We start from the raw sequence: 23304 nt of genomic DNA on the forward strand, positions 1-23304 counted from the left end.
CTACCAGATAAAGTAACTTCCTTAGCATGGCATTCAGGACCTTATGCCTTTAGATCCTTGCCTTTCCAGCTTCATCTCTCAATGTCTTCAGTGTACAAGGAATTACTTAAAAATGCACCCTCCATCAAAAAATATCTTGGCCATTCCTGTTTATAAGCTCTCATTGATGCTTCTGTAATTTCCTAGACAGTCTTTCTCATCTTTGTCTTTTAGGCTCAATTCAAGTGTTCTTTCTTTGTGAAGCCATTCTTATATTACTTCTTCATAATTCTGTGGTAGACAGAATAATGACTCTCCATCCCCCCCCAAAAAAAATTCCCATGTACTAATCTCCTGCCATATAATAACCTTTCCTGGTAAAGGAATTTTACAGATGCAATTAAATTAAGACTCTGAGATGAGATTATCCTGGATTATGTGAGCAGGTCCAATGCATTCACAAAGGTCCTTATAAGAGGGAGGCAGATAGGTCAGAAGGAGAGGTGGTGACAAAAACAGAGGAGGTAGAGGAGAGACTGATTTAAAGATGTCTGAACCAGGTTACTGGTTTTGAAGATGGAAGAAGGAGCCACAAGTCAAGGAATGCAAGCAGCCTCTGGAAATTGGAAAAATAATTCACACACTTTCCTCTCAATCAAAATATACACTGTTGAGGGCAGGAACCATGTCTCATGCACATTTATGTGTATAGCTATAAATAGCTATTCATTCATTCATTTGTTTGCTCATTCACTCACTCAAATATATATTACTTACTTAGTGTACAATATGCACTAGACACTGCTGCTCAGTAAATGCACTGAAAAATATAAACAGAGGCTTTCTGTCTTACAATTTGAGCTTATAATTTGATGGAAGAGATGGAAATTAATTAAATAATCTCCAAAATAATTTGAGTTTACTGAAAGATATGTAAAAGTGGATGATATACTGGTCGGAGTAGGCAGAGGGAATGGAATATGTGAAGGTTCTGAACTAGATGAAGCCATTCAATGAGGGGCGTTTTGGAAAGACATGATCTGGAGAGGCAGACAGGGGCTAGATGCTTCAAGGTCTTCTGGGTCTTGACAAGGATACTGACATTTAACCTAGCAACAACAGGAATTTAATGGAACATTTTAAGCAGGGGAGCTGGATAAACAGACTTGAATTTACAAGAGTGCTCTCATTACTACATAGAGAAGGGCTTGGAGGAAATGTGTGAGAAGAAGAGTGAAGAACAGTAAGACCCTTTTATGGGAAGTTGCAATAGTCCAAGGAAGAGAGAGCAGTAAGAGTAAAGACGGAGAGAAGTAAACAGATTGAGGGATACTTTGGAGGCAATGTTGTCAGGATTTAGAGCTGAGTTGGATGTTACTGGGTGAAGGAGGTGTCAAGGATGACTTTGTTGAATGAGAATGCAGTATTTTCCTATAGCTTGGTAGTATAAATCATTTTGTCAGAATTAAGATGCTATAGAGTCCATGTAAAGAACACTGAATCAGTTCAGACCAGTTTAGGAACCCACAATTCCATTCAGGCCCCTTAAGCATTAAGCTGTGTGAACCTGATAAATCACATAGACTTTCTGCTTCCTCAAATAACAGAAAATTGATCATCACAACGGAGGGTAATCAAATGAAATTAGAGACTTAATTCAATATAAGAAGTTTTTGTTGAATATCTATTTTTGCCTATATCATGTCTTATGAAATCTGGAAAATCCAAAAGGAAGATGTGATGTGTTTCTTTACTTTTGCTGATAACAACTTCGCTGGAGAAGGCAATACTAGTGAAGATGAATATTAGGATTATGCAGGATAAAACATAATTGCTAAGCTAATTTTATAGTGCTGGCTAAATACAAAAATGAGAAATCATTGTGACTATTGCCTTTTGGCACTGTATAGGAAGGAGAACTTGGTCTTAGTCCTATATGTGGTTTAGAGTTTAAAAGGCAAAATAAATAAATAAATAAAAATTTCAAAAATGGAGAAAAACATACTGTGAATAAAGAAACAGAAAGAATTAAGGAGTGTTCAGAGTCAGTGAAGTGTTTTATTTCACTGCAATGTGAAAATCCAAACTGGTGAATAGTGGAAGTAAATCTTGACAGGTAAATCTGGGGCCAAATCAGAAAATGAGGTGTGGCAGAGAAGCTTGATACTGATCTAGTAAGATGTTGGCAAGCCATGGAAGTTTCTGAAGAGGAGAGAGAAGACATAGGTAGACAGTAGTTAGGAGAGAGTGTGCCGGATATTTTCGATGGAATAATAAGGAGATCGAGAAATCTGAGTGGTAGGGAGGACAGACTGACAGATACTTCAGAATGATTCTCACAGAATTTGCTGATTTTGCCTATAAAGAAAGTGGAGAAAGGAGAGTGTGAAAGGAATACAAGATTTTCAGTGAAGACCCTGGGAAAATGACAGTTTTACTGTCAGAAATGGGTTAGGAAAAAAGGGAGACAATAGGTAGGCCTGTTTTGAAGAGGCCAAGCTCAGATGAGATTGTGATAACCAAATGAGCATATTCTGCAAGTGAGATAAGAAAATTGGATTCAGGATTTAAGGGACACAATCATAAAATGATAGCTGAGTATTGGATAGATTGCAAAAATGGCTATAATCCTTTGTATCTACTCCCATACTCCCATTAAGAGGTGGGGTCTCTTTCCCCAAACCTTGAATCTGTGATGACCTTGTGACTTGATCTGAGTAACAGAATGTAATGATAAATGACTTCCTGTGAGATCAAGCCTAAGTCTTAAAAAGGTTTGCAGCTTTCATGCTCACTCTTTAGGAACCTCAAGATTGCCATGAGAACAAGATAGTCTCTGGGGCATGTGAGTGGCTCAGTGGTTGAGCATCTGCCTTTGGCTCAGATCATGATCCTAGATCCTGGGATTGAGTCCTGAAATCAGGCTCCCCATAGGAAGCCTGCTTCTTCCTCTGCCTATGTCTCTGCCTCTCTCTGTGTCTCTCATGAATAAATTTTAAAAAATCTAAACAAACAGACAAAAAACCAAAAAAACCAAGAGAGTCTTCTAAATGATGAGATAGATATGTTGGCCAGTCATACATATTTTCCCAATTGGGAGATAGCTAACCCCTAAAAAGACAGCCACCTTAAAAACCAGAAAATGATCATAAATGCATCATGACTAAGCCCAGTGAAGACCAGCAGACATACTACCCAGCTGAGCTCAGACCAAATTGTTGAACCATAAAATCTTGAGCTATACAAATAGTGTGGTTTCAAACCATTAAATTTTGGGGTATTTTGTTCTGCAACAAAAGCTGACACATAAACTCAGAGAGAGAGAAAGAGAGATGGAGACAAGCAGAGGGCAGAGCTAAGTAAATCACATAAATTCAAGGAAGAAATAACCTAACTAGATTTTACAAGATTTTATTAAAGCAACAATTCAATTACTTCATCATGAATCAAAAGCAAACAAAGTTTTAGTGCTCCAAATACCCTGATTTTCACACAAAAGATGCATGCATAATTAGGATTAGGAGACAAGGTGAGAAGAAAATTAATTGAGGGTCTTGAAAGAAGAGAATGATTCATAAGAAGTGGGTTGACATTTCTACCATTTAGAGTGAACAAAGGCAAGAGGAACAAGTTAATATCAAATTTATCATGTCAGATGTTATCAGTAATATCCAAGGTATCAGTCAGGAGTAAGCTAATTATATAAGCTTCCATTTGCCAGGCAAGATCCCAGTCAGGCTGTGGAGATTTCCCCTTTCCTGAACAAATGCTTTCTAAATATTCAATGCGTCCCGGATATGGTTTGAGCTCTGTGGGCCTGTGTAGTTTTTCAGGGGACCTTTTCCCACCTTCTTCGGTAATACAAATTAGAATTTGCTCCACTGAGACTTCTGAACCTTTATAAAGTTACAGGAGTTTAATGACTCTCTGATTCTCCAGGTCCTTTTTACTTCTTCCTGTTTTCTAGATGATAAAGTCAGTCTGTTAGACGTTGAAGCACTTGAAGCTCACTTCAATCTTATTTTGACCTAATTTGTTTTAGCAGATGCAAGAAATATCACCAAAGAGCTCATTAGAATGTACCTTCTGTGCTTTTGGTGTTATGCTCATGGTAAGTTCTTGGCTGTCCTTAAGTCCCAAGGGGGAATACGGTGACCTGTTAAGAACTTAAGGAAGAAAAATGAAATAATAACAAAGGATAATTCTAAGTGGAAATATCAGTTTAATAGAATGGAGTTACTGGAATTAAAAGCATAACTGATTGAAACTGAAAACTATCCTTGGAAAGTCAGCACTGAGGCATTCACCAGGAAGCTAATTCTTTACCTTGGGAGAAGGAAAACAAGAGGGCTCTGAGCATGCATCACAGCCTCAGATAAATCCTGGACACAAGACTCTGAGGCATGTTAAAGAAGGTATTCTTACCTGGGAGAGTGATGACCCCACATTGGGGAGAAACATGCAAAGAAAGGCCAGGTTTATAGGCAGTCCTACCTTAACACCCAGCTGGGGTGTTCCTGTGAAACAGCCCAGGAGACCACATTGTGAAGGCTGTTCTAGAATCTAGGGGCAGACTTTTGATCTTGGGTTTGTGAGTTAGAGCCCCATGTTGGGTGTAGAGATTCCTAGAATCTATGGGTGAACATGGCTCTGTTGGAGCCCAGTTGTGTTCTCACTGTGCTGAAAGAGTTAATGAGATCCAACTCTGATATGTTTACTCTTTTAACCTATTGTCTCTAACATTTTCATTATTAGATTGTAGTATTGTTTGTGGACTAGTGGTATAATGAGAAGGAGAGATGTTATATCTTTAAGATGTTATATCTGTTATACATTTGTATACTTAGGTGATAGAATTCACTAAGATTAATTTCAATTTTGAGCCAGTAAGAATAAAATTGTTCCTATATTGAAAACAGAGAGCGTTAAAAAAAGATATTATGAGGAGAAAGCTTTAAAAGCCCACTGTAAACCTTAAGTAAAATTGGTTTGGAAAATTCCATAATAGCCTAACAGGTTTACGTGTGTTTTTTAACGTATGTACAACTGTTTTGAAGCTGATGTTCTGTGGCTCATAAATTCTATTTGCTAGTATATTATTTATTCCACCTTCATCCTTAAAACCATCATATTTAGACAACAGCAATAATTTAATCTAAAATAACCTTGACAAGTCCCCACAATGCAGAGTAACGACACCACACAGAGCCATTCACTATCCTGGTGCCCTGACCTTTCTTTTATGAGGGTTTCAGGAATTGTCAAATACGTAGAAGTTCTATAGTAGATTCCATGTTGAATCTGGGGAGAGAAGATCTGTGTTTGACTCTTCACATCACCACTTACCAGTACTAAATCCCTGATCAATTGAAAATGAACTTTTCTTTTCTTTTTTTAAGATTTTATTCGTTCATGAGACACACACACACACACACAGAGAGAGAGAGAGAGAGAGAGAGAGAGGCAGAGACACAGGTAGAGGGAGAAGCAGGCTCTATGCAGGGAGCCCGACATGGGACTTGATCCTGGGTCTCCAGGACCACACCCTGGGCTGAAGGCAGCGCTAAACCCCTGAGCCACCCAGGCTGCCCGGAAATGAACGATCTTTCTTTCTTTCTTTCTTTCTTTCTTTCTTTCTTTCTTTCTTTCTTTCTTTCTTTCTTTTCTTTCTTTTTTTCTTTTCTTTTCTTTCTTTCTCTTTCTTCTTTTTAAATTTTTTTAAATTTTTTTGAAAATGAACTTTCTAAGCCATAGTTTACCTCACTTGATGGAAAACTTAATATACAATTAATCTATTTGCTTCCTGGGGTTATTATTAGTATCACATGGAATGATGATGCATGACACTGTCAAGTATTCAGTCTCATGAACCTGCAATTGTCAAACTTTCTGTGGAAAGATGGAAACGGAGAACCAGATGGTCATCAAGCCTTGACTCCATTTAAATTTTTCAAATAGAATGATTCTAGATTTTTAAGAAAACCTAGAGAGAAAATCTGAAAATTCACAAGGATGAAAAATAGTTATTTGCACTCCTAAAGCTTTGCTATATGTTTCTTTTAATAAATTTACTGTTTAATTTAATTCATAAAAATATGTGTTTGAAAGAATTAGGTTCCCTCTGCCTGATTTATATTTCTCTATAATTCTTACCATGATCTAACATTTTGTATTATTTGTTTATTGCCCCCCCCCCCCCATCTCAACCATCTGAGTAACATATAACACTTCTGCATTTCCAATGCCTGGGAAAAGTCCATGCATTTAGTAGAATCTTAAGCAACATGTATTGAATGACTAAATATGAATGAATGAAATGATAAGATACACATGCTAAATTAAGTTAAACATCACTTCTAAAATTTTCAAAGTAGGCTTATATTTGTAGCAACCAAATTTTAATTTCAAAATTATGTCATGATATTATAGATAATTTGAGATTAACTTTGTGATTTCATTTTGTTTGACAACCAATAATAACTCTTATGATTTATTTAGTTTAGTACTAGGTACCACATACTTATACATACTATTGAAACCTCACAACAGCCCTCCTTCCTCCATAGTGAAAATTATTTCCTCACTTTGCAGATGAGAAAACTGGGGTTTAAGAAATGTAAATCCCTAGATTTAAAGTCACACAGTGGGGAAAGGGAGTCAGAATTTGCACCTAACGTTTGAATAGATCCAAAGTATACATTCCGCACTGAGAGGGATTAATTAAAGGTAAAAATTAAATGTGATTTAATATTTGTTTGATAATGTTTTTATTGCATCTCTCATTGTGGATACTGTAAGAAGAATTTTTCAATTCTAATCTGTTCTTAGTGTAAAAGACATTATACTATATTTTGGCATTTATTGCTGTTCTGGGAAGTCTACGTTTAATCTAAACATCATTTATAATAAATTCTCCAGATGATTCTGATGTAGATGGAACATGGACCACACTAGAAGAAAAATATTCTGGAGTAAAAGAGACTCAGAATTTCTACAGTCTTTTTTCCCAATGGCTCCAGGTTCTTCTGGCAGGGGGTAGTGGGGAGGTGACCCTTGATGTCATCCATGAGGAAGGTTGAGGTCATCCCCACTGAAGAGGCTGAACAAAGAAAATCTGGGAGCTCAAATAATTGGTCAGTTGGCATCAAAACCAGAGCTGGAAGCCCAATCTTTTAACTTGTTCTACAACTGAGTTTCTAAAACTGAACTGTGCATGTGAATCTGCTAGAAGTCATTAAATGTAGATTCTGATACTCAGTGGATCTGGGGTGGAGCCCAATATTCTGCACATCCAAGAAGCTCCCAGGCAATTCTGCTGGTCTCAGTTAACCCTTGAAATATGCTCAAAGGCTAAGGATTCCACATTCCTAGGCCCACCAAGTTCCATTTCATTCTAATAAAGATCATTGCTGTTCCTACTCGGATACAGATTAAAAGGATCCTCTTTTCCCCCATTTTACTAGCATTTTCCAGGATATGAACCAAATGAGGAGTGTTCTAATCAGCTTTTTCCAGGTTAACATGGTGTCTTACAGCTTAGGCCCAGGTTTCAGTATCACTACTTATAAAGTATATGGCCTTGAACAAGTGACTCAGGCTCTATATCTCTTTTTCCCCATCTTTAAAATAATAATAGCCATCCCTCATTGTGCTGTTATGATTCAGACTCTATGAGGTAGAGAGCACAGTGCTGGGTATGCAGTAAGTGCTGCATAAGTGTCAGCTGTATGATCTCTTAGCATGTTGTCCTGTTGTGTGACCCTCATTCAATATTCCTGAAAGGAATGAAAGGAATCCATGTCCTTCAGGATTTTATGGACTCCAATCTTTCCTTCTTTTAACTCCTTCAAAGAGTTGCTATGAAGATTAAGTGAATTAATATGCATAAAACACTTGGAGTTGTGCCTGTCACATAATTAGTACCCAAGATGGTTTAGCTTTTAGCACTTACTACAATGGTAATTAAATCACTTTTGAAGGATTTTTAAATTGATTCTTCTCCCGTTAGACTGTAAATCTTAGGAGAATAGGGACTACATCTCTTTTAGTCACCTCTGTATCCCTAATTTTTTTTTAAGATTTTAAGTTATCTCTACACCCAGCCTGGGACTTGCACCCTTGACCTCAAGATCAAGAGTTGCATGCTGTACAGCTAAGCCAGCAAAGTGCCTCTGTGTATCCCAAATTTTAACATTGAGCCTGGCACAGCATCACTACTTGATAGATGCAGTAGATTGCATAAATGAAAGAATGTATGAACAAGTGAATGAGTAAAGGAATAAGAAAACATCCTTGTCTTCCAGAAGGGATTCACAGGAAAAAGTTTGAGGAACACTCTTCTAGAGGATAAAGGCAGTGGGAGAGGGGGAAAAGAATTATCTTGGGAAACTTGTCTGGAGTAGTTTGGAGGAAGTGTTTTCCAAATTCCTCAGAGGATGAGGAGTTTATGAATGCCAGGCTGGAGTGAAAAAGTGAGCTGAGGGAAATGAGTCTGGGGAAGGACTGCCAGCAGATAATTGTCTTGGAAAAAAATCTGAGCTAACTGAGGTTTCTGATCAGATGTGCTGGGAGGTGCTTTGAGGTAAATAAAATATGAGAAATGAGAAACCTTTGAATTTCCTACTTTGGGGGCTAACAAGGAACCCAGGGCAGGCATTGAGAGGCTTTCCCTAAGCTTTGGTCCTCAAGGACGAGAAAATCTGCATTTGTCAATTCTCCCAAGGAGCTTCTGGGATCATATAGAGAGCAGAGAAGGTTAAAGTCACACAGTATTAGAATGTGTTGCACCAACATCAAAGGTCATGCCAACCCTCTCCTCCACCCACCACAGTAAATGGGTTATGCCTGGACAGAAGAGGTTGAAAAGGTTCCAAAAGAGTAGAAAAGAAAATTCAGGGGCATTTTTAAAGATGAGATGATCAGAGGGAATTGCTTTACCCATGTTGTGTTTGGCTTTATTATAGTTATTCTTCAGTGATGATACTGTCTCTGCAATTTATTTTTTTATTTTTATTTTTTTATTATTTATTTATTTTTTTTTGTTTTTTTTGTTTTTTGTTTTTGAAATTTATAATATGGACACAAATCTCCCTTTGAGATGGAATTGCCCATCAAAGTACTCCCAGACAACTCTAGACACATCCCACAACTGCAGCCATCTTCCTGGTAGACTGGGGAAACACTTTTCCTAACCTCAAGCGCTCATCGGGCATGGAGTGAAAAACGATGGCACAATGACCTCTGTACAAGGAAGGAAATAATGACAGTGACAATAGTGACAATAGATAAGCACAATAGTGACAATAGATAAGCACAATAGTGTCTAGGCCTGCACTGTCTTATGAGGCCTTCCTCTATCTTCTATGACAGCGATCCTTTCTGCAACTCTAGGGAGAGGAAGCATTAATTACCTTTTAGAGATGAAGAGATTGAAGCCCAGAGCAGGCAAATGAATGGTCTAAAGCCATGCATGAGGAAAAATGGCAGAGCCAGGATTTGGATGGTTTTCCCCTCACTCCAAATCAGTTCTCTAAGATAGTGTAGGCAGAGGCAGTTTTCTTATGGGCTTTCTGCCAGAACCGTATACTTAGAAAGTCTTTTATCTTGGCAAATGCACCAAGTGTCTCAATACTTACACCTTTTAACAAGGTTAAGGGCACAGATACAATATGAGCCCTTCTCCTAGGAAAGCCATGAATCTATTCAAGCTCAGAAGCATATGTGATGAGCACCATGGCAAAGTGCCACTTGCCTTTCATGTGTTCTTAGCATCTTTCACTCTTCTAAGATCCATCAAGATACTCCATGCCTCTAGCTTCTAATGAAGCTAGAAACGAGGTTAAACTCACCCCAATGATTCTTGGGTATACTCAATTAAAACAGCTAGGGACCTATCTCAGGCACCTGGAACATCTGGCCGTAACCCAGAACATGTACATTTCTGGTGTATGCCAAATCCGTGAGTTGGCCTTTCTTCATTTGAAATGATTTTTCAGGTCATTTGTGTAGAAGGACATTAAGCTCTGCTTTTGTCTTTCTTCTGTACCAAATTCACCACAAGGTCTTGAGAAACTCACTTCACCTCTTGGGGCTTCAATTTTCAGACTTAAAGAAATTAAGTTTTAGTATTTTACAGTCATCAGGAAGACGTCAGATGTTTTGAGGGTGTCATCTTTTCCTGCTGGGATGCTGACTCATATGGTAGGTCCATCTGACTTCAAAAGCTGGGCTCTATCTACTCTGTCAGACTGATCTCTAGGGCTTCCTGTGGCTTTTGCAATGTATCACTCTGTATTCCCTGAACTACCAAAGAAATTCTAAGAGTGTAAATGGACTATCCCAAACTTTCCAGCTAATAAATATTAAGTAAGGAGTCAAATCTATAGCCTCCCATCCACTACCACACTGCATTTATTTCCAAAATAGCCTCAAAGAGAAAAAGTGTGCTTTGAATACACTTGCCTTTTTTTCTATTAAATACTATAATTCTTTAAAAAAACACTGGATTTTTAGTTGTGTATGTGAGTGTGAAACCAGGTTCTATTCATCATTAATTGCAAGAATTTAGGTATATAGCAATGTCCGTTTTTCCCCATCTTTTAAAAGTTTATAATATTTTAATGCTGCCTCCTTTGTTGATTGCTGCAAATGAGACAATGTAAGTCAAGTGAATGTGGTAAAGTGTTACACAGAATGGATAATAATAATAAAAAAGACTTAGAGATATCTTATTTGTCCTTGTTAGGCAAGTTATACAGAATGTTTGGGGAAAAACTGCATAAAAACCTTGGGGTTGGGCAGCCCAGGTGGCTCAGCGGTTTGGCGCCGCCTTCAGCCCAGGGCATGATCCTGGTCAGGTCCCACGTTGGGCTCCCTGCGTGGAGCCTGCTTCTCCCTCTGCCTGTGTCTCTGCCTCTCTCTCTCTCTCTCTCTCTCTCTCTCTCTCCTCTCTGTGTTTCTCATGAATAAATAAATAAAATCTTTAAAAAACAAAACAAAAAAAACCTTGGGGTTAAACATGAAGCAAAACATTTGAAAATAAGAAAAATAGACATGAAATGGAAGTTTTGGTCACTAATGATCACTAGGTTTCTCACTTAGTGGTTCTAAACCAGGAATTATTAGGCATTGTCTAAAGATAATTTTGGTTGCTGCAATTTGGTGGGGGTAGGGGAGGGGGTGGTTGTTACTGACATCTAGTGGATAGAGGCCAGGCATGGTGCTAAACAATCTGCAATGCATTAAAACAGCCCTCAACAACAGTGAATTTTCTGGGCCAAAATGTTAATAGTGTTGAGGCTGAGAAATCCTGGCTTATTAGAAGTGGCATGAGTTAAGAAATCAGTATATCTTGTTTATTCCTGTGCCTTAGCATTTAGCACTGTACTTGGTATAAAGTGGACTCTATCTGTCTATCTATCTATCTATCTATCTATCTATCTATCTATCTATCTACATTTGTTGAGTAGATGAACAAGGAAATGGAACATCCACAGAGAACCAGATAATGCAAGTTGAATCTAATTTAGATGGCCATGGAAAATCTTAGTTCTTCTCAGTATCCTTTCAGTTTATGCTTCATCTTCTTTATTTTCTTGCCCTGTCAAAGCTTCTTCCCTTTCTTTCCACCCCCAAAACTAGGCAAGAATAAGTATAGCCAATCAAATCTGAGAATGCCTAAGAGCAATAAATAATGCTTATAAGACGCAAGCTTTGCATGAACTCTTCTAGCTACCCTCTTCAAACCATCCATGGCAGCCAGACAGTAATCACATTTGTAAATAAATGGATTCACTCTTATTCCTTCTCTGAGCATGAACAGATAGGACCAAAAGCATATATTTCTTGCAAATGTCTTGCTAAAACAGTTCAATTATGCTTTTAGGGAAACACATACAAGGCCATGAAATAGAAACTAGGTTTAGGTGAGAAAAATGGAAAATAAAAGACATTTAGTTCTGGGGGTGCAAATATTACCTGTTCATCCCTGTATCTCCCATGCCTAGCCTGGTGCCTGGCACATGGCAGGCATCCTTAAATATATGATGAATGAAAGGAGGGCCTAGTGAAGTCAGTGTTCCAACCTTACTCTCAAATCTGCCTCCCAAATAATTTCTTTTAAGTTTTCAATTAAAAAAAAAATGTTAAGTCTCAACATCCAATTTCACAGGAAGGCAATTTGAATGCCATAGATTTTGAAAAATTGTATCCACTTTTCTCTGTTATGGAGATCCAAAACCAGATAAAGACATATGGGTTCATCAATGAGAGGCAGATGTCAATATGGTGACTTAAGAAGTCCTTGCAGTAATAATTTGTGTCAGATGCAAACATTCTTAAGGCCGTATTATACCAGAAATAAAATAAGCCTGAAATATTTGTCACATCTTTGCCAGAAAGTCTACACTGAGACAATGTACGGTAATTTGGAAGGATTTAAAGATTCCGTAAGCAAGGCTAAAGAGGTCACTATCAATAGAAGCCTTTTGTCCTTTTGCTCAACACATCAGTCCCCCAGAGGACCATAACGTCATGATTATCCAGTTATATTGGCCAACCCAAAGCTCCACAGTGAACTGTTTGCCCTGTGTTGGGACTAAGCTTTCCAGAAACTGTAGTGGAATGTGTTTCAAGTTGCCTCAGAACAATTTTCCATTAGTACTTTTGGCTAGAATCTGTGTTAAAAAAATGACCACTGTAAAATATATTAATTATGCAGATCCATTAGTCAGCAGAGTGGAAAGACTGAGGTGTTTCCATTTTCAACTCCTCCCTAATCTTTAAACATTTAAAGATACACTGATGACCAAGAACCTCTTTTAGAGGATTCAACACTTCGTGTACTCATATCAAGCTAAAAATCTTCACTGATTCTATTTTCTTATGCAAGTACAGAATAGGACCACTAGCTCTGTTTGTACACCAGCTTAGAATGTTTGATGACAAATTCAAGACTACTCCAACTCTCATTATGTCCTATACCAGCTGGTTTCTCCTTACTTAATAGATTATTTTTAAGCTCTTAATGATCAACATGTTTAAGTAGACATATCCATCGCCAAAGAAAAGACAGAAGGAAACATAGGTAAGATAAAGTGCAATCTCTCCTGCTATTTATTTTGGGTTTGATCACCTCTGTGAAGAAAGCTGTCTCTTGCAGATGGAGACTGAAATATGACACGCTTCATAAAACTGTCTTTAGGTTTAGTTTTAAGGAAGATCCTGTATTTGATGAGCACTGTGGCTGAGCATAACATATTTCGTTATAGTAAAAGTGCTCATTTGATGGCTCTAATATATTTAGAATCCTCATAAATAGTGTTGGAAAAGGCAGATTGATTTAAATGTCTTTATCCTGACTGGCTCTAAATACCACACTTTCTGATTAAACCAGCCAATTATTATTTTTTTAAGAGCAAGAAAAAGAAGTAATAGAGAATCAATAAGTTCCAAGCTTGCCTCCGACAAAAAGGCTATCATTTTGGAAACATTTTATTGTGTGCTATATGCTGAATTCTTTTTAATTAACTGGGTGTCTACACCAGGGTAGGAAGTGGAGAGCTCAAAAGCTATTGCTTATTAGACACAGCAAATCAGACCAAGAAGTCAATGTAGTGGGTCAAACTTTAACTCTTAGTGCTTCCATTTTGTGGTGGGCTGTTCGGTTTCTTTGTTCATTTTTTTAGATCCCTCTGAGTTTTGGTGAAATATAGTAAGGGGGTCCTGAACTGGGTTCTATCTTCTAGTAACATTTCCATCATTCATAATCTGTTCTCTCTCACTGGAGGGAATAAAATGAAACATTTCACAGACTCCCCTCATGACTAATGTGCCTTGCCTCCAGTCCGAAAACTGCCAGTTGAAGAGAAATTCCAAACATATTGATTCTATGTCACTTGCATTTTTCCCCCTATAAGACTCAACTGAATTTTATTGGCTTAAATGGATTTCAAATGGGACGCTCAGTGCTCAGGTGCAAAAGAATACATTTGGGGACTCTGGATTTCAACTTTGTCACGCTCCTCAGCATGTTTATCGGCAGCTGTGTACGTTTTTTAATGACCCAGGTGGTATAGACACTTTGCAATATTCTACCTTAAGTGCCACCTCCGTCCTTTCTAGCTAGCCAAAAGTGAGAGAAAATCATGCTGGAGTCAGTTAAAGGAAGTTGAGAATTCTACAAAGTTCTCTACAAATAAATCAAGTCAGTCACAACTGCTTTTTACATTTGCATCAATGACGAACCAGACTTGAAATTCCGATATTTACAAGTTATCATCCCATCTTTATTTTTACCCTACACTCAAGAGATTGAAAGTCAAAGGGATGGATTTCTTTTAATCAGTTAAAAAAGCTACCTTAATTTAGCCACTTCTGCATATATCTCTCCGTAGGCTGGCTCCCTTTCGTCATGTCCACATCTTTCTGGATGCACAAGTTGAGTGGAAATAAAGCATACATTCTCCAGTTTCAAACACATAATTAGCTTGGAGTCACAAAAGCACAGCCTGAGTAGAAGGAGGTTATGTAGGGTCGGAAGGGGGAAAACAGTAATGAAAATACAATGTATTATTGCAAGTCCTGAGAAATCATTCCAGTCTAGGAGTCAATTGAAGATTGCATGAAGTGAAGCCCTGACAGGGGACTCATGAAAAGCATGACTTTAGAATGAGCATATCTGGTTCTGAGTTTCATCACCATCACCAGCATCATTGTTATCATCATCACCATCATCACTGTCTTGCCTCAACAACTTACATATCTCCCCTATGTCCCTCCGGTTTCTTATCTGTAGAACAGGGAGGCTGTGTTAGCTACCTCGTGGAATGGTTGTAAAGGTTAAGCAAGCTGTGTAAAATGCTTGGCACAGTTAAGCATACTATAGGTACTTACTCAGTGGAAACCACTATTGCACTCTTTATTTTGCTAAAAAGAATAAGTGATCTCATTGTGATATAAACATTCATTCCCTGTATTATTTTCCCCCAACATGGCACAGATTTTTATTCCTCAGAATAGATTACAACAGTTTTTTGTTGATGGCATTCTGGACTTATCCGAAGTGATGCTTTTAAAGACTGTGCACACTAACCCTAAGTCAAACTAAGGATGCTGACCTGTTTAAGACATAGATACCCCATTCATTGCCCTTCCGATGTCAATGAGTCTAAACATGTTTAGAGGCTTAACACTTTTGTAAACTGGCAGCCTGGAGGAAAAGACAGATGCTTTTACCCGCAGGGTGCTATCCCTCTCACATCTTCATTAATCTATATTACTGAACAGCTTCAGATGATAATAAACTCCATTTTCAGCTAACAACTTTGTACATAACCTATTCTAAAGCCATAAAAGGAGAAGGATGACAAAAGACATTAGAGATGTGGAGGAAGAGGGGCTGGGTGGGGAGGGAGACGGATGTTCAATGCTCTTGACTTCATTTAGCAGTAAATATCAACAGCCCAAGGATAAAAGTTTTGTTTGTTTTGCAGTGAATGGTTGGCTAAGGAACACTTGGTTCCAGCGATGGTTTATGGCATTGAAAGCTGTTATTAGTAACACTGTGACCACAGTAAGAAGCAGTGGAAGTTCATGTGGATTTGTAGCATTTTTGAGGCTGAACTATTTTTGAGGCTGAAGTAGATTAATCAGAATTTAAAATTCTGTTTGTCAGAGTCACTTCATTCCAGCATGCAAAGGGTGTGTGAGGAGCAGAAGGCCTCAAAGAAAGTAGGAGTGAGGATCAGTGCATTTCCTAGACACTCATTACTAGTTCCATGAATTGTCCTTAGATGATGCAGGATCTAAATAATTGCCATTCTGAAGATTCTATGCCTAATAAGTCCAGGCATGCATGACATTCCCAACTTCACTTTCAAAATCTTTGAAAAAATATATAGCCAGACCTCATCTTGCTTTTTATTCAAAGGTGCCTTTAACTTTCATTACAAATATATTCTAATTCATTTCACTATGAGAAAGTCTGTGCCGATTGGTTGATTGTGTAACATAAAGAGAAAATTAAAGCATCAGTTTGTTTCCGTTGGAGCAATTACTTAATCATCTTATCTCTGTCTAGGGTAATTATATTAACAGAATTTCTCCCAGACTTCTGAGTTAATAACAAAGAATTCAGACCTCCTAATATCTCTGGAAACAAAAGAAAAACGCAGCTAGCCAGGTAATGCATTCAAAAGTCATTACTAGCAGCAGTGACCAGATAGGCATGTTGCACTAGTTTGAACTTAATAACAGCAACTTTTCTCTTGATCAGCTTCGGATACAGAAGCATGAGAGCCAGGGCTGGGCATCTGACAGATGGTGACACAAATACATAGTGCAAAGAAAGAAGAGAAGCAACAGCTACTTGTGATTACATCTTTTCACGGAATGCTAAGGATTTACTTTAATGACATGAATACTTTTCATAAATTCAGTTCATTTAAAGGTGCACCAGTACCCAATCTTACAGGGAAACTCATCTCATTCATTCCATCTTTATAAGACCTTATGAAATTAGCACACCCCTTTCGGCACTGCATACAATGTTTGGTAGCTATTTATGGAGTTTAAGAAATTATTGTTCTGACACTGACAAAGAAACTTTCATTAAAATGGCAAGCAGGTTGTAACACAATGAATATACTTAGGACATTAAATACTCCAAAGGGGAGAGGTAGAATGACATTACATTTTTATAAAGCCCAAAATAAGTTTGCTTAAATAGTTTCCTTACTATGTTAAAAGAAGCCCGACACATCCTTCAACAACTAAGGTAAGCATCACATTATCACACAGCACAGCCTCTTTGACTTAAAAATATAAATATAAGAAAGCAAAGTAAAAAAAAAAAAAAAGATGTAAGATTTCAAAAATGATATCTGGAGAGAAAAGTATGCAGCCTAAATGTACCTATGCAAATACACATGCACACACACATACACACACATCTCCACAGCCAGCAGTAAATCAAGAGAGATATAAAAACTTACCGGAGCAAATATCACCATACACATTTACAAAAGAATTGATAATCCAACTTCCCTCTCCTGAAAGAAAATAGAGGTTGTCTCATACTAAAAATAAAGCTTCTCTGTCCACAGCACCAGCCACTTGTCCCTCTTTTTATGAAGCAAAGGAGGAGAACAAGAAAATCAATGAGGAGGGAAAGTGAGATGTTATACCAATCAGGTAGCAGCTCCTGCCTTATTTGCAGAGAGATGGCAAAACGGTCATATTATTAGACAGTGACAACCCACAGCCGAAGTACAGCAACCTGATACTTCCCTCTGGTGAAAGGCTGCCTGCCTTGTGGGGAGGTGGTTACCATCATGGTGAGCTCCCACACTTGGCTCTTTGCTCACAACTGCAAGCACGGGGCTGCTGTGCGCAAGCAGGCTGCATCATGAAGAGAGCACCATCTCCCCCTTTACTCCGGGAGCCCCCTCCTCCCTCAACATAGCGCTTAGAAACAAACTGGGAAACAAAAAGGAGCCAGGATTTTGTGGGTTGGGGGTGTGGGTGGGAAGTGGTGGTTTTATAAAATCCTGATGAATAGATTTGCATAGATTAGGTAAATGTTTATATGTTTGTTTAAAAAAATTGCCCTCGTTTTTATGGAAATGCCTGGATGTTATGCATGATACCCACTTGAGAAATTCATGCACCACCCATAAATAATCATTAAGGTGATGGTATGGGAAGACTTTTCTGGCTCTGGCAACTGGGGAAGGGAAGGGACAAATTACAACTTGGTTGCTCATTTGTTGCAGGAGTGTTACCTAAACCTTCTGCAAAATTATAAAACTGAAAAGGCTTCAGAGGTTTAAACATGACCTGGGTTTGCTTTTCCTATGAACGGGCTTCTGCAGGAAGGAGATGAGCTTGGCTAGTTCAAGGGGCCAAAATCATGGCATCCTGAAGCAACATGTTTTGAGGGGACTGGCACTGAATTCATGGAGAGGCTGCCCACAGCTCCCCTGCTCCCCTCACACTGGCTTCCTGAGGGCAATTTCTCTTGGTGGCCTGTACCTCATCATTGGCCCAAGAGACCTCTATGCCTCTTCCCTTTCTGTTCCCCATTTGAGGCCCCACTCAGCATAGAAATAGTGTTAGGCTGGCTCAGGTGTCTCTGTTTCACCTTTTGTGCCACTGGTGATGGCCAGACCCAAACTCACCTTGACTGGCCATGTTTTTTATTGGTAGATATTAATTCAGAATTTGTCCAGAGTCTTTCTCTGGCTCCCACCCCCTCTGTCTCTGTATCTCTCACACGCACAGCACCACCACCACACTGCATCATACATCATTATCACCATTACCTCTTTGACTCCCTTTCATCCTTCTCTATACACAGAGTAACCACTTTGTGGGCAGGGAACGGCAGCTGGCCATGTGGGAGGTTATAGGACCAAACAAACAAACAGATAAGCAAAACATGATGAGGAAGCAACCCGGGGTCTCTTCCTGAACCTCTACTTACCAGCCAAGTGACTTGGGTAGTCTCTTAAGATCTCTGAGCCTCAGGCTGTAAAATAGGCGTGCTAATACCTCACAGTGCTGTCATTAGAGTAATATGGGGAACTAATGAAAAAGGCTAAGGCAGTGCTTTCCAACCCAAACTACACACAGACAACCTGAAATAAGGATCCTTCAGCTGCCTTTCTCTTCAGCTTTGATCTGCTTGTTCCTTACACACAGACCTTCAGGATACTTAAGAATGCTTCAAATTGTGCACAACTCATGGCCCCTTTGAAATTCTGATAGGAAGCTTACGCCCCCTTACTCTCTCTGCCACCACCCCTCATCTGCCAATTGAAAAATCATTGCATTTCAATGAGGGATGTTACTCAGGGGAGTAAATTAAGCAAGTGAACACAGTTGAAGCAGAACAAAATAGGCTAAGAACCACCAGGCATTTAAGTTCACACCCAGCAAACATTGTTGAATAAATGAATGAAAAATTGAGTGAAGGAATAATGTCCCGATACTGAAGGCCACAGTTCACTGCTTGGTGAGCAGTGTTGGAGTAGAGCTAAGGAAGTCACTGTTCTGGCCACACATCCAGAGGGGAGAATGCCATTTTTTTTCTTATAACATGCACTTTAATATATATATATTTTTTTAATTTTTTAATTGGAGTTCAATTTGACAACATTTAGCATAACACCCAGTGCTCATCCCATCAAGTGCCCCCCTCAGTGCCCATCACCCAGTCACCCCATGCCCCTGCCCACCTCCCCTTCCACCATCCCTTGTTCATTTCCCAGAGTTAGGTGTCTCTCATGTTTTGTCACCCTCACTGATATTTTCACTCATTTTCTCTCCTTTCCCTTTATTCCCTTTCACTAATTTTTATATTCCCCAAATGAGTGAGACCATATAATGTTTGTCCTTTTCCGATTGACTTATTTCACTCAGCATAATACCCTCCAGTTCTAGCCACGTCGAAGCAAATGGTGGGTATTTGTCATTTCTAATGGCTGAGTAATATTCCATTGTATACATAAACCACATCTTCTTTATCCATTCATCTTTCGATGGACACCGAGGCTCCTTCCACAGTTTGGCTATTGTGGACATTGCTGCTAGAAACATCGGGGTGCAAGTGTCCCAGCGTTTCACTGCATCAAGAATGATATTTAATAGTTTCTTCAGGGTGGAGAGTGAGTCAGTCTCATCAATTTTGAATATTAAGAGCCCCATTTCAAGTAAAAGAAAAGTTTTGTCTTCCACATAATAGTGAACATTTCTTGAATATTTGCTGTCAGATGATCTTCTAAGAGATTTCCTTCCTTTCCTTTCCCTTCCTTTCCCTTTCCCTTTTCCTCCCTTTTGTATAAGTGGATTACCTTAAGTGGGCATCACAAAACTAGGAAGAGCTACTATTTTTATTCCAATTTACCAGAGAGGAAATCAAGATGGGGGTTAAGTAACCTAATCAAAGGTACACAGTCAATAATTATTAAAGTCAAGACTTGAACCTAGTCAGATGCCAGAGTCCAAGCTGTTAATGACTCCCCTCTAGTAACTACAGGACAGTACTTACACTTTTATTTCTTTAGCCTACAGGATATGAGTATACACATATGGATACACAGACCCTGAAATAATTTCACAGCTCTTCTCACTGTGTAGATTCATAGTATAGAGACCAGGAACTCTGGTGTCGACAGGTCCACTGAGCTGACAAGTCCCATGCCTAGGCTCTGCTGATCTTGTATGAACTTGGCCACCTTATTTAATACCCTAGGAGATAGGAGGAATAAGCCTCAGTCTTGGGATTTCTGGTGGTCTGTTTGATGACCCTTTGTGTCCTCTAATATGTCTATGCTTCACTTTTTCTCACAGTTTGAAAGATTTCCGCCAAATGATCTAAAGGCCTTCCTGGATCCACTTTGACTAGATAAGGGTCTAAGACTAAAAATTCAAATTTGATGGTTGAGTTACCTTTTTTTGGCCCCATATTTTGTGTCAAATAAAGTATTAACATTCTCTACATTTTCCTTGCTACCACCTTACCACCAATCATCTCTCGCCTGAGCCAATGCAATAGACCCCCAACAGGTCATCCTTTTACTCTTATCCTTATAAATCATTCTCTGTGTATTATCTACATTGAGCTATTGAAAGTATAAATTAAATCATATCACTCATCTGAGAAAAATTTCAAGAGCTGTCCAGTAGGCTCAAAGTAAAACTGAAATTCTTTACTATGGCTGCAAAGCCTTATGTGTCCTGGCTCCTGTATACCTTTTTGCTTGCATCTAATTCCAACCCTCTCTCTCTCTACTCCTCAGCCACACTGGCCTTCTATGCTTTTGCACTTGCTATTCCTTCTGCCTGGAACCTTCTCTACTTAGGTCTTTGCCTACTATCTCTTCCTCTCCCATTTTCTTCTTACTTATACTCTGTTCTTCAGAGGGTCCTTCTTTCCTGACCCTACCCTAAAAAAAACTCTCTTTCTTCCCAACTACACCTTTTCACATATCCTCTTTTTTTTTTTTTAATTGTCATTGGTATTGTGTGTGAGATATGTTTTTTTGGTACTTCATATTGCCCTTGTTTATTTATTGTTTTAATATCTTTCTTCACTAGGAGACAACCTCTATGGAAGTAGGAAACTTGTTTTGCTCAACACGATAATTTCGGCATTTAATAGAGTACTTGGCACATAGCAGGTGCTCAACTGATATGTGTTAGATAAACAAATGTTAAATAAATGAATAAATCAACATGAAAACAAATTAGGCTTAAAAACAGAGGCAAAGAAATCTAAATTTATAAAAGGAGCTTAACCTTGAAATGCAGGGCAGGTGAACAAGGGTGACTGATTCATTCATATTAATGGACACAAACTGTTTTCACTGCTTCATTCAGGGAGTACTCTTCAAACGTTGCAGATTTCAGCATCATATTGATTAAAGTGGAAGTCATGTCAAAAATAGTGGAGAGCGCCTGTTGTGAACCACACTGATCAAATGTTTTATAGAAACCTGGGTTCCCAGGATTCAGTTCACTTAGGCCCATAAAGAGAAGCTGCTATTTTGATACTCAACTGTATATTTGTCATTAGAGAGAAGTAGTCCTGTCAGCTAGCCACTTAGACTGTCCTTACCTTCCAATTTATCAGACAGTTCAGACAGTTGGATACCACTCTCTAACATGCCATTGGAACTGACAAAAATAAAGCCATATGCCATTTTTTGATGGTTCTTGTTTGAAATGTGATATTAACATTGTTGCCTCTGCCTTAAAAATAACACTTATCCATTATTAGGCTATTAAAAATAGAAGTACAGTGTTTTCTAAGTTGAGCATTTGTAGAGAAGGTTAAGTAGATTAAAATAATCTGTGAGTCTCTGAAAATCTCATTAGCAATGCTAATTTCCAATATGGTCCAATCTTTAACTCTGATCTTTCAACTGAGCATGGCCTTCAGATAACTTCAAACAAAAAATTTTTTTTCTTTGAACTGGAAAGCTTGTCTCTCCTTTGGTGGACATACCTTCTGGTGCATGTAACAGTTCCTCTTCTATACTGCTTCTATTCCTAAACATCTGGCCTCTCATTAGGAATCCTTTCAGGCCTGCCTGCTCCAGGGTTAGACAGTGGGAGAGCTAGCTTTCTAAGCATTGAGCAAACATGGAGAAGAAAATTCCAGCACTGTGAGGATCACTCCTTTGCTGTGGGGGAAGGGAAGTAATCAAAGACAAGAAGACTACTCTGGCCATTCTAATAAAGGACCAAGGGAGTTAGCGGAGTTTCTTCTATTTTGCTTCCAAAACAATTTCAACTCTTTCAAGCTATAGCAATGAGAGCACTTACAATCAATCCACTTATGGAACAACCTTGGCATCTTTAATGGTGTTTCTCTGCTCTGACTGAGCACAACTCTTACCAGGGGAAAATGCAATTTATTCTAATGTAAACAGGTATACAGTGTCAGGGAAGGACTTTCTAAACCTCTTCCTTTTTTATTTCCCTTGTAAGAGAAAGAGTATTTTTCTCCAACGCTGTGTCTTTTCCTTTTGAAATATCTAATGAGACAATATAAAATCAATATCACTTGAACATATTTATTTATTAGGTCATTAGCTTTCCTCACTAGAGTTCAAGGCTGGCTAAAAGAAGCTAAACATAGAGAAGTTTGTGGAAACAGGGGAAACTAAGAAATATAGTGGGACAAGATTTGAGGAGTGTTAGGATATTTGGTTGGCAATGTAGTCCCACCTGGGAGATAAAATGGTAGTTAAAATAGCAAATCAAACATGTTTAAGACCCATTTTCTGAAGGCCATGAATCTAAGCTCTTCGAAGGCAGGATAATATCTTACTCATCTCTAAGTCCTCAGCCCATAAGTACACAGAGCAACCAAAGATGATTTGCTTAATGAGGGATGGAGAGAATCATCTAGGGACAGAATAGGTATGGTTAAGAGCACTTCCCTTTAGGAACACATTGTGTTGGTCAGCTTCTGCTTCTCCTAGATCCCCCTTATCCCCCCTACTCTGTGACCCAGAAGGTTGACCTAAATGACCACATTAATGAGCAACATATTCCCATGTCATCCCAGTGGGAGGTGCAGCCAATGAGACGTACAGTCAGAAGAGAGAGTGGGAGGAAACTGTGGTCTGGGTATTTATTCTCTTGATCCTTCCCAATGGCCCCTGATTAGTTACATCCCTCTGGCAAAGGCCACAGGTGCTGTGAAGTTACCTTCTCCATATAGTTTTTCTCTGTGTGTGTCTCTCTCTCCCTGCAGTTGACCCTTCAGGCCTGGGGTGGTAACAGCTCCTCTGTTATTTACTAGGTACAGGACAGGCA

The 23304-nt window shown here is 38.7% G+C and overlaps 1 protein-coding gene across 2 annotated transcripts in view; it reads right to left on the bottom strand.

The window, feature by feature from the left end:
• Positions 1 to 23304, bottom strand: part of SYNPR (synaptoporin) — a 290161-nt gene that overhangs the window by 125356 nt on the left and 141501 nt on the right. Inside the window, exon 1 of one of the 2 annotated variants that reach the window (XM_038565949.1) lies at positions 16971 to 17417. The exons of the other annotated variant lie outside the window; for it this stretch is intronic. Coding sequence (XP_038421877.1) covers positions 16971 to 16994 — 24 coding nt within the window. The 5' untranslated portion in view covers positions 16995 to 17417. Of the gene's footprint in view, positions 1 to 16970; positions 17418 to 23304 lie in introns of those variants that run through there. 2 annotated transcript variants of the gene reach the window in all.

This window comes from Canis lupus, chromosome 20, assembly GCF_011100685.1.
Source record: "Canis lupus familiaris isolate Mischka breed German Shepherd chromosome 20, alternate assembly UU_Cfam_GSD_1.0, whole genome shotgun sequence".
Classification (NCBI taxonomy): Eukaryota; Metazoa; Chordata; class Mammalia; order Carnivora; family Canidae; genus Canis; species Canis lupus.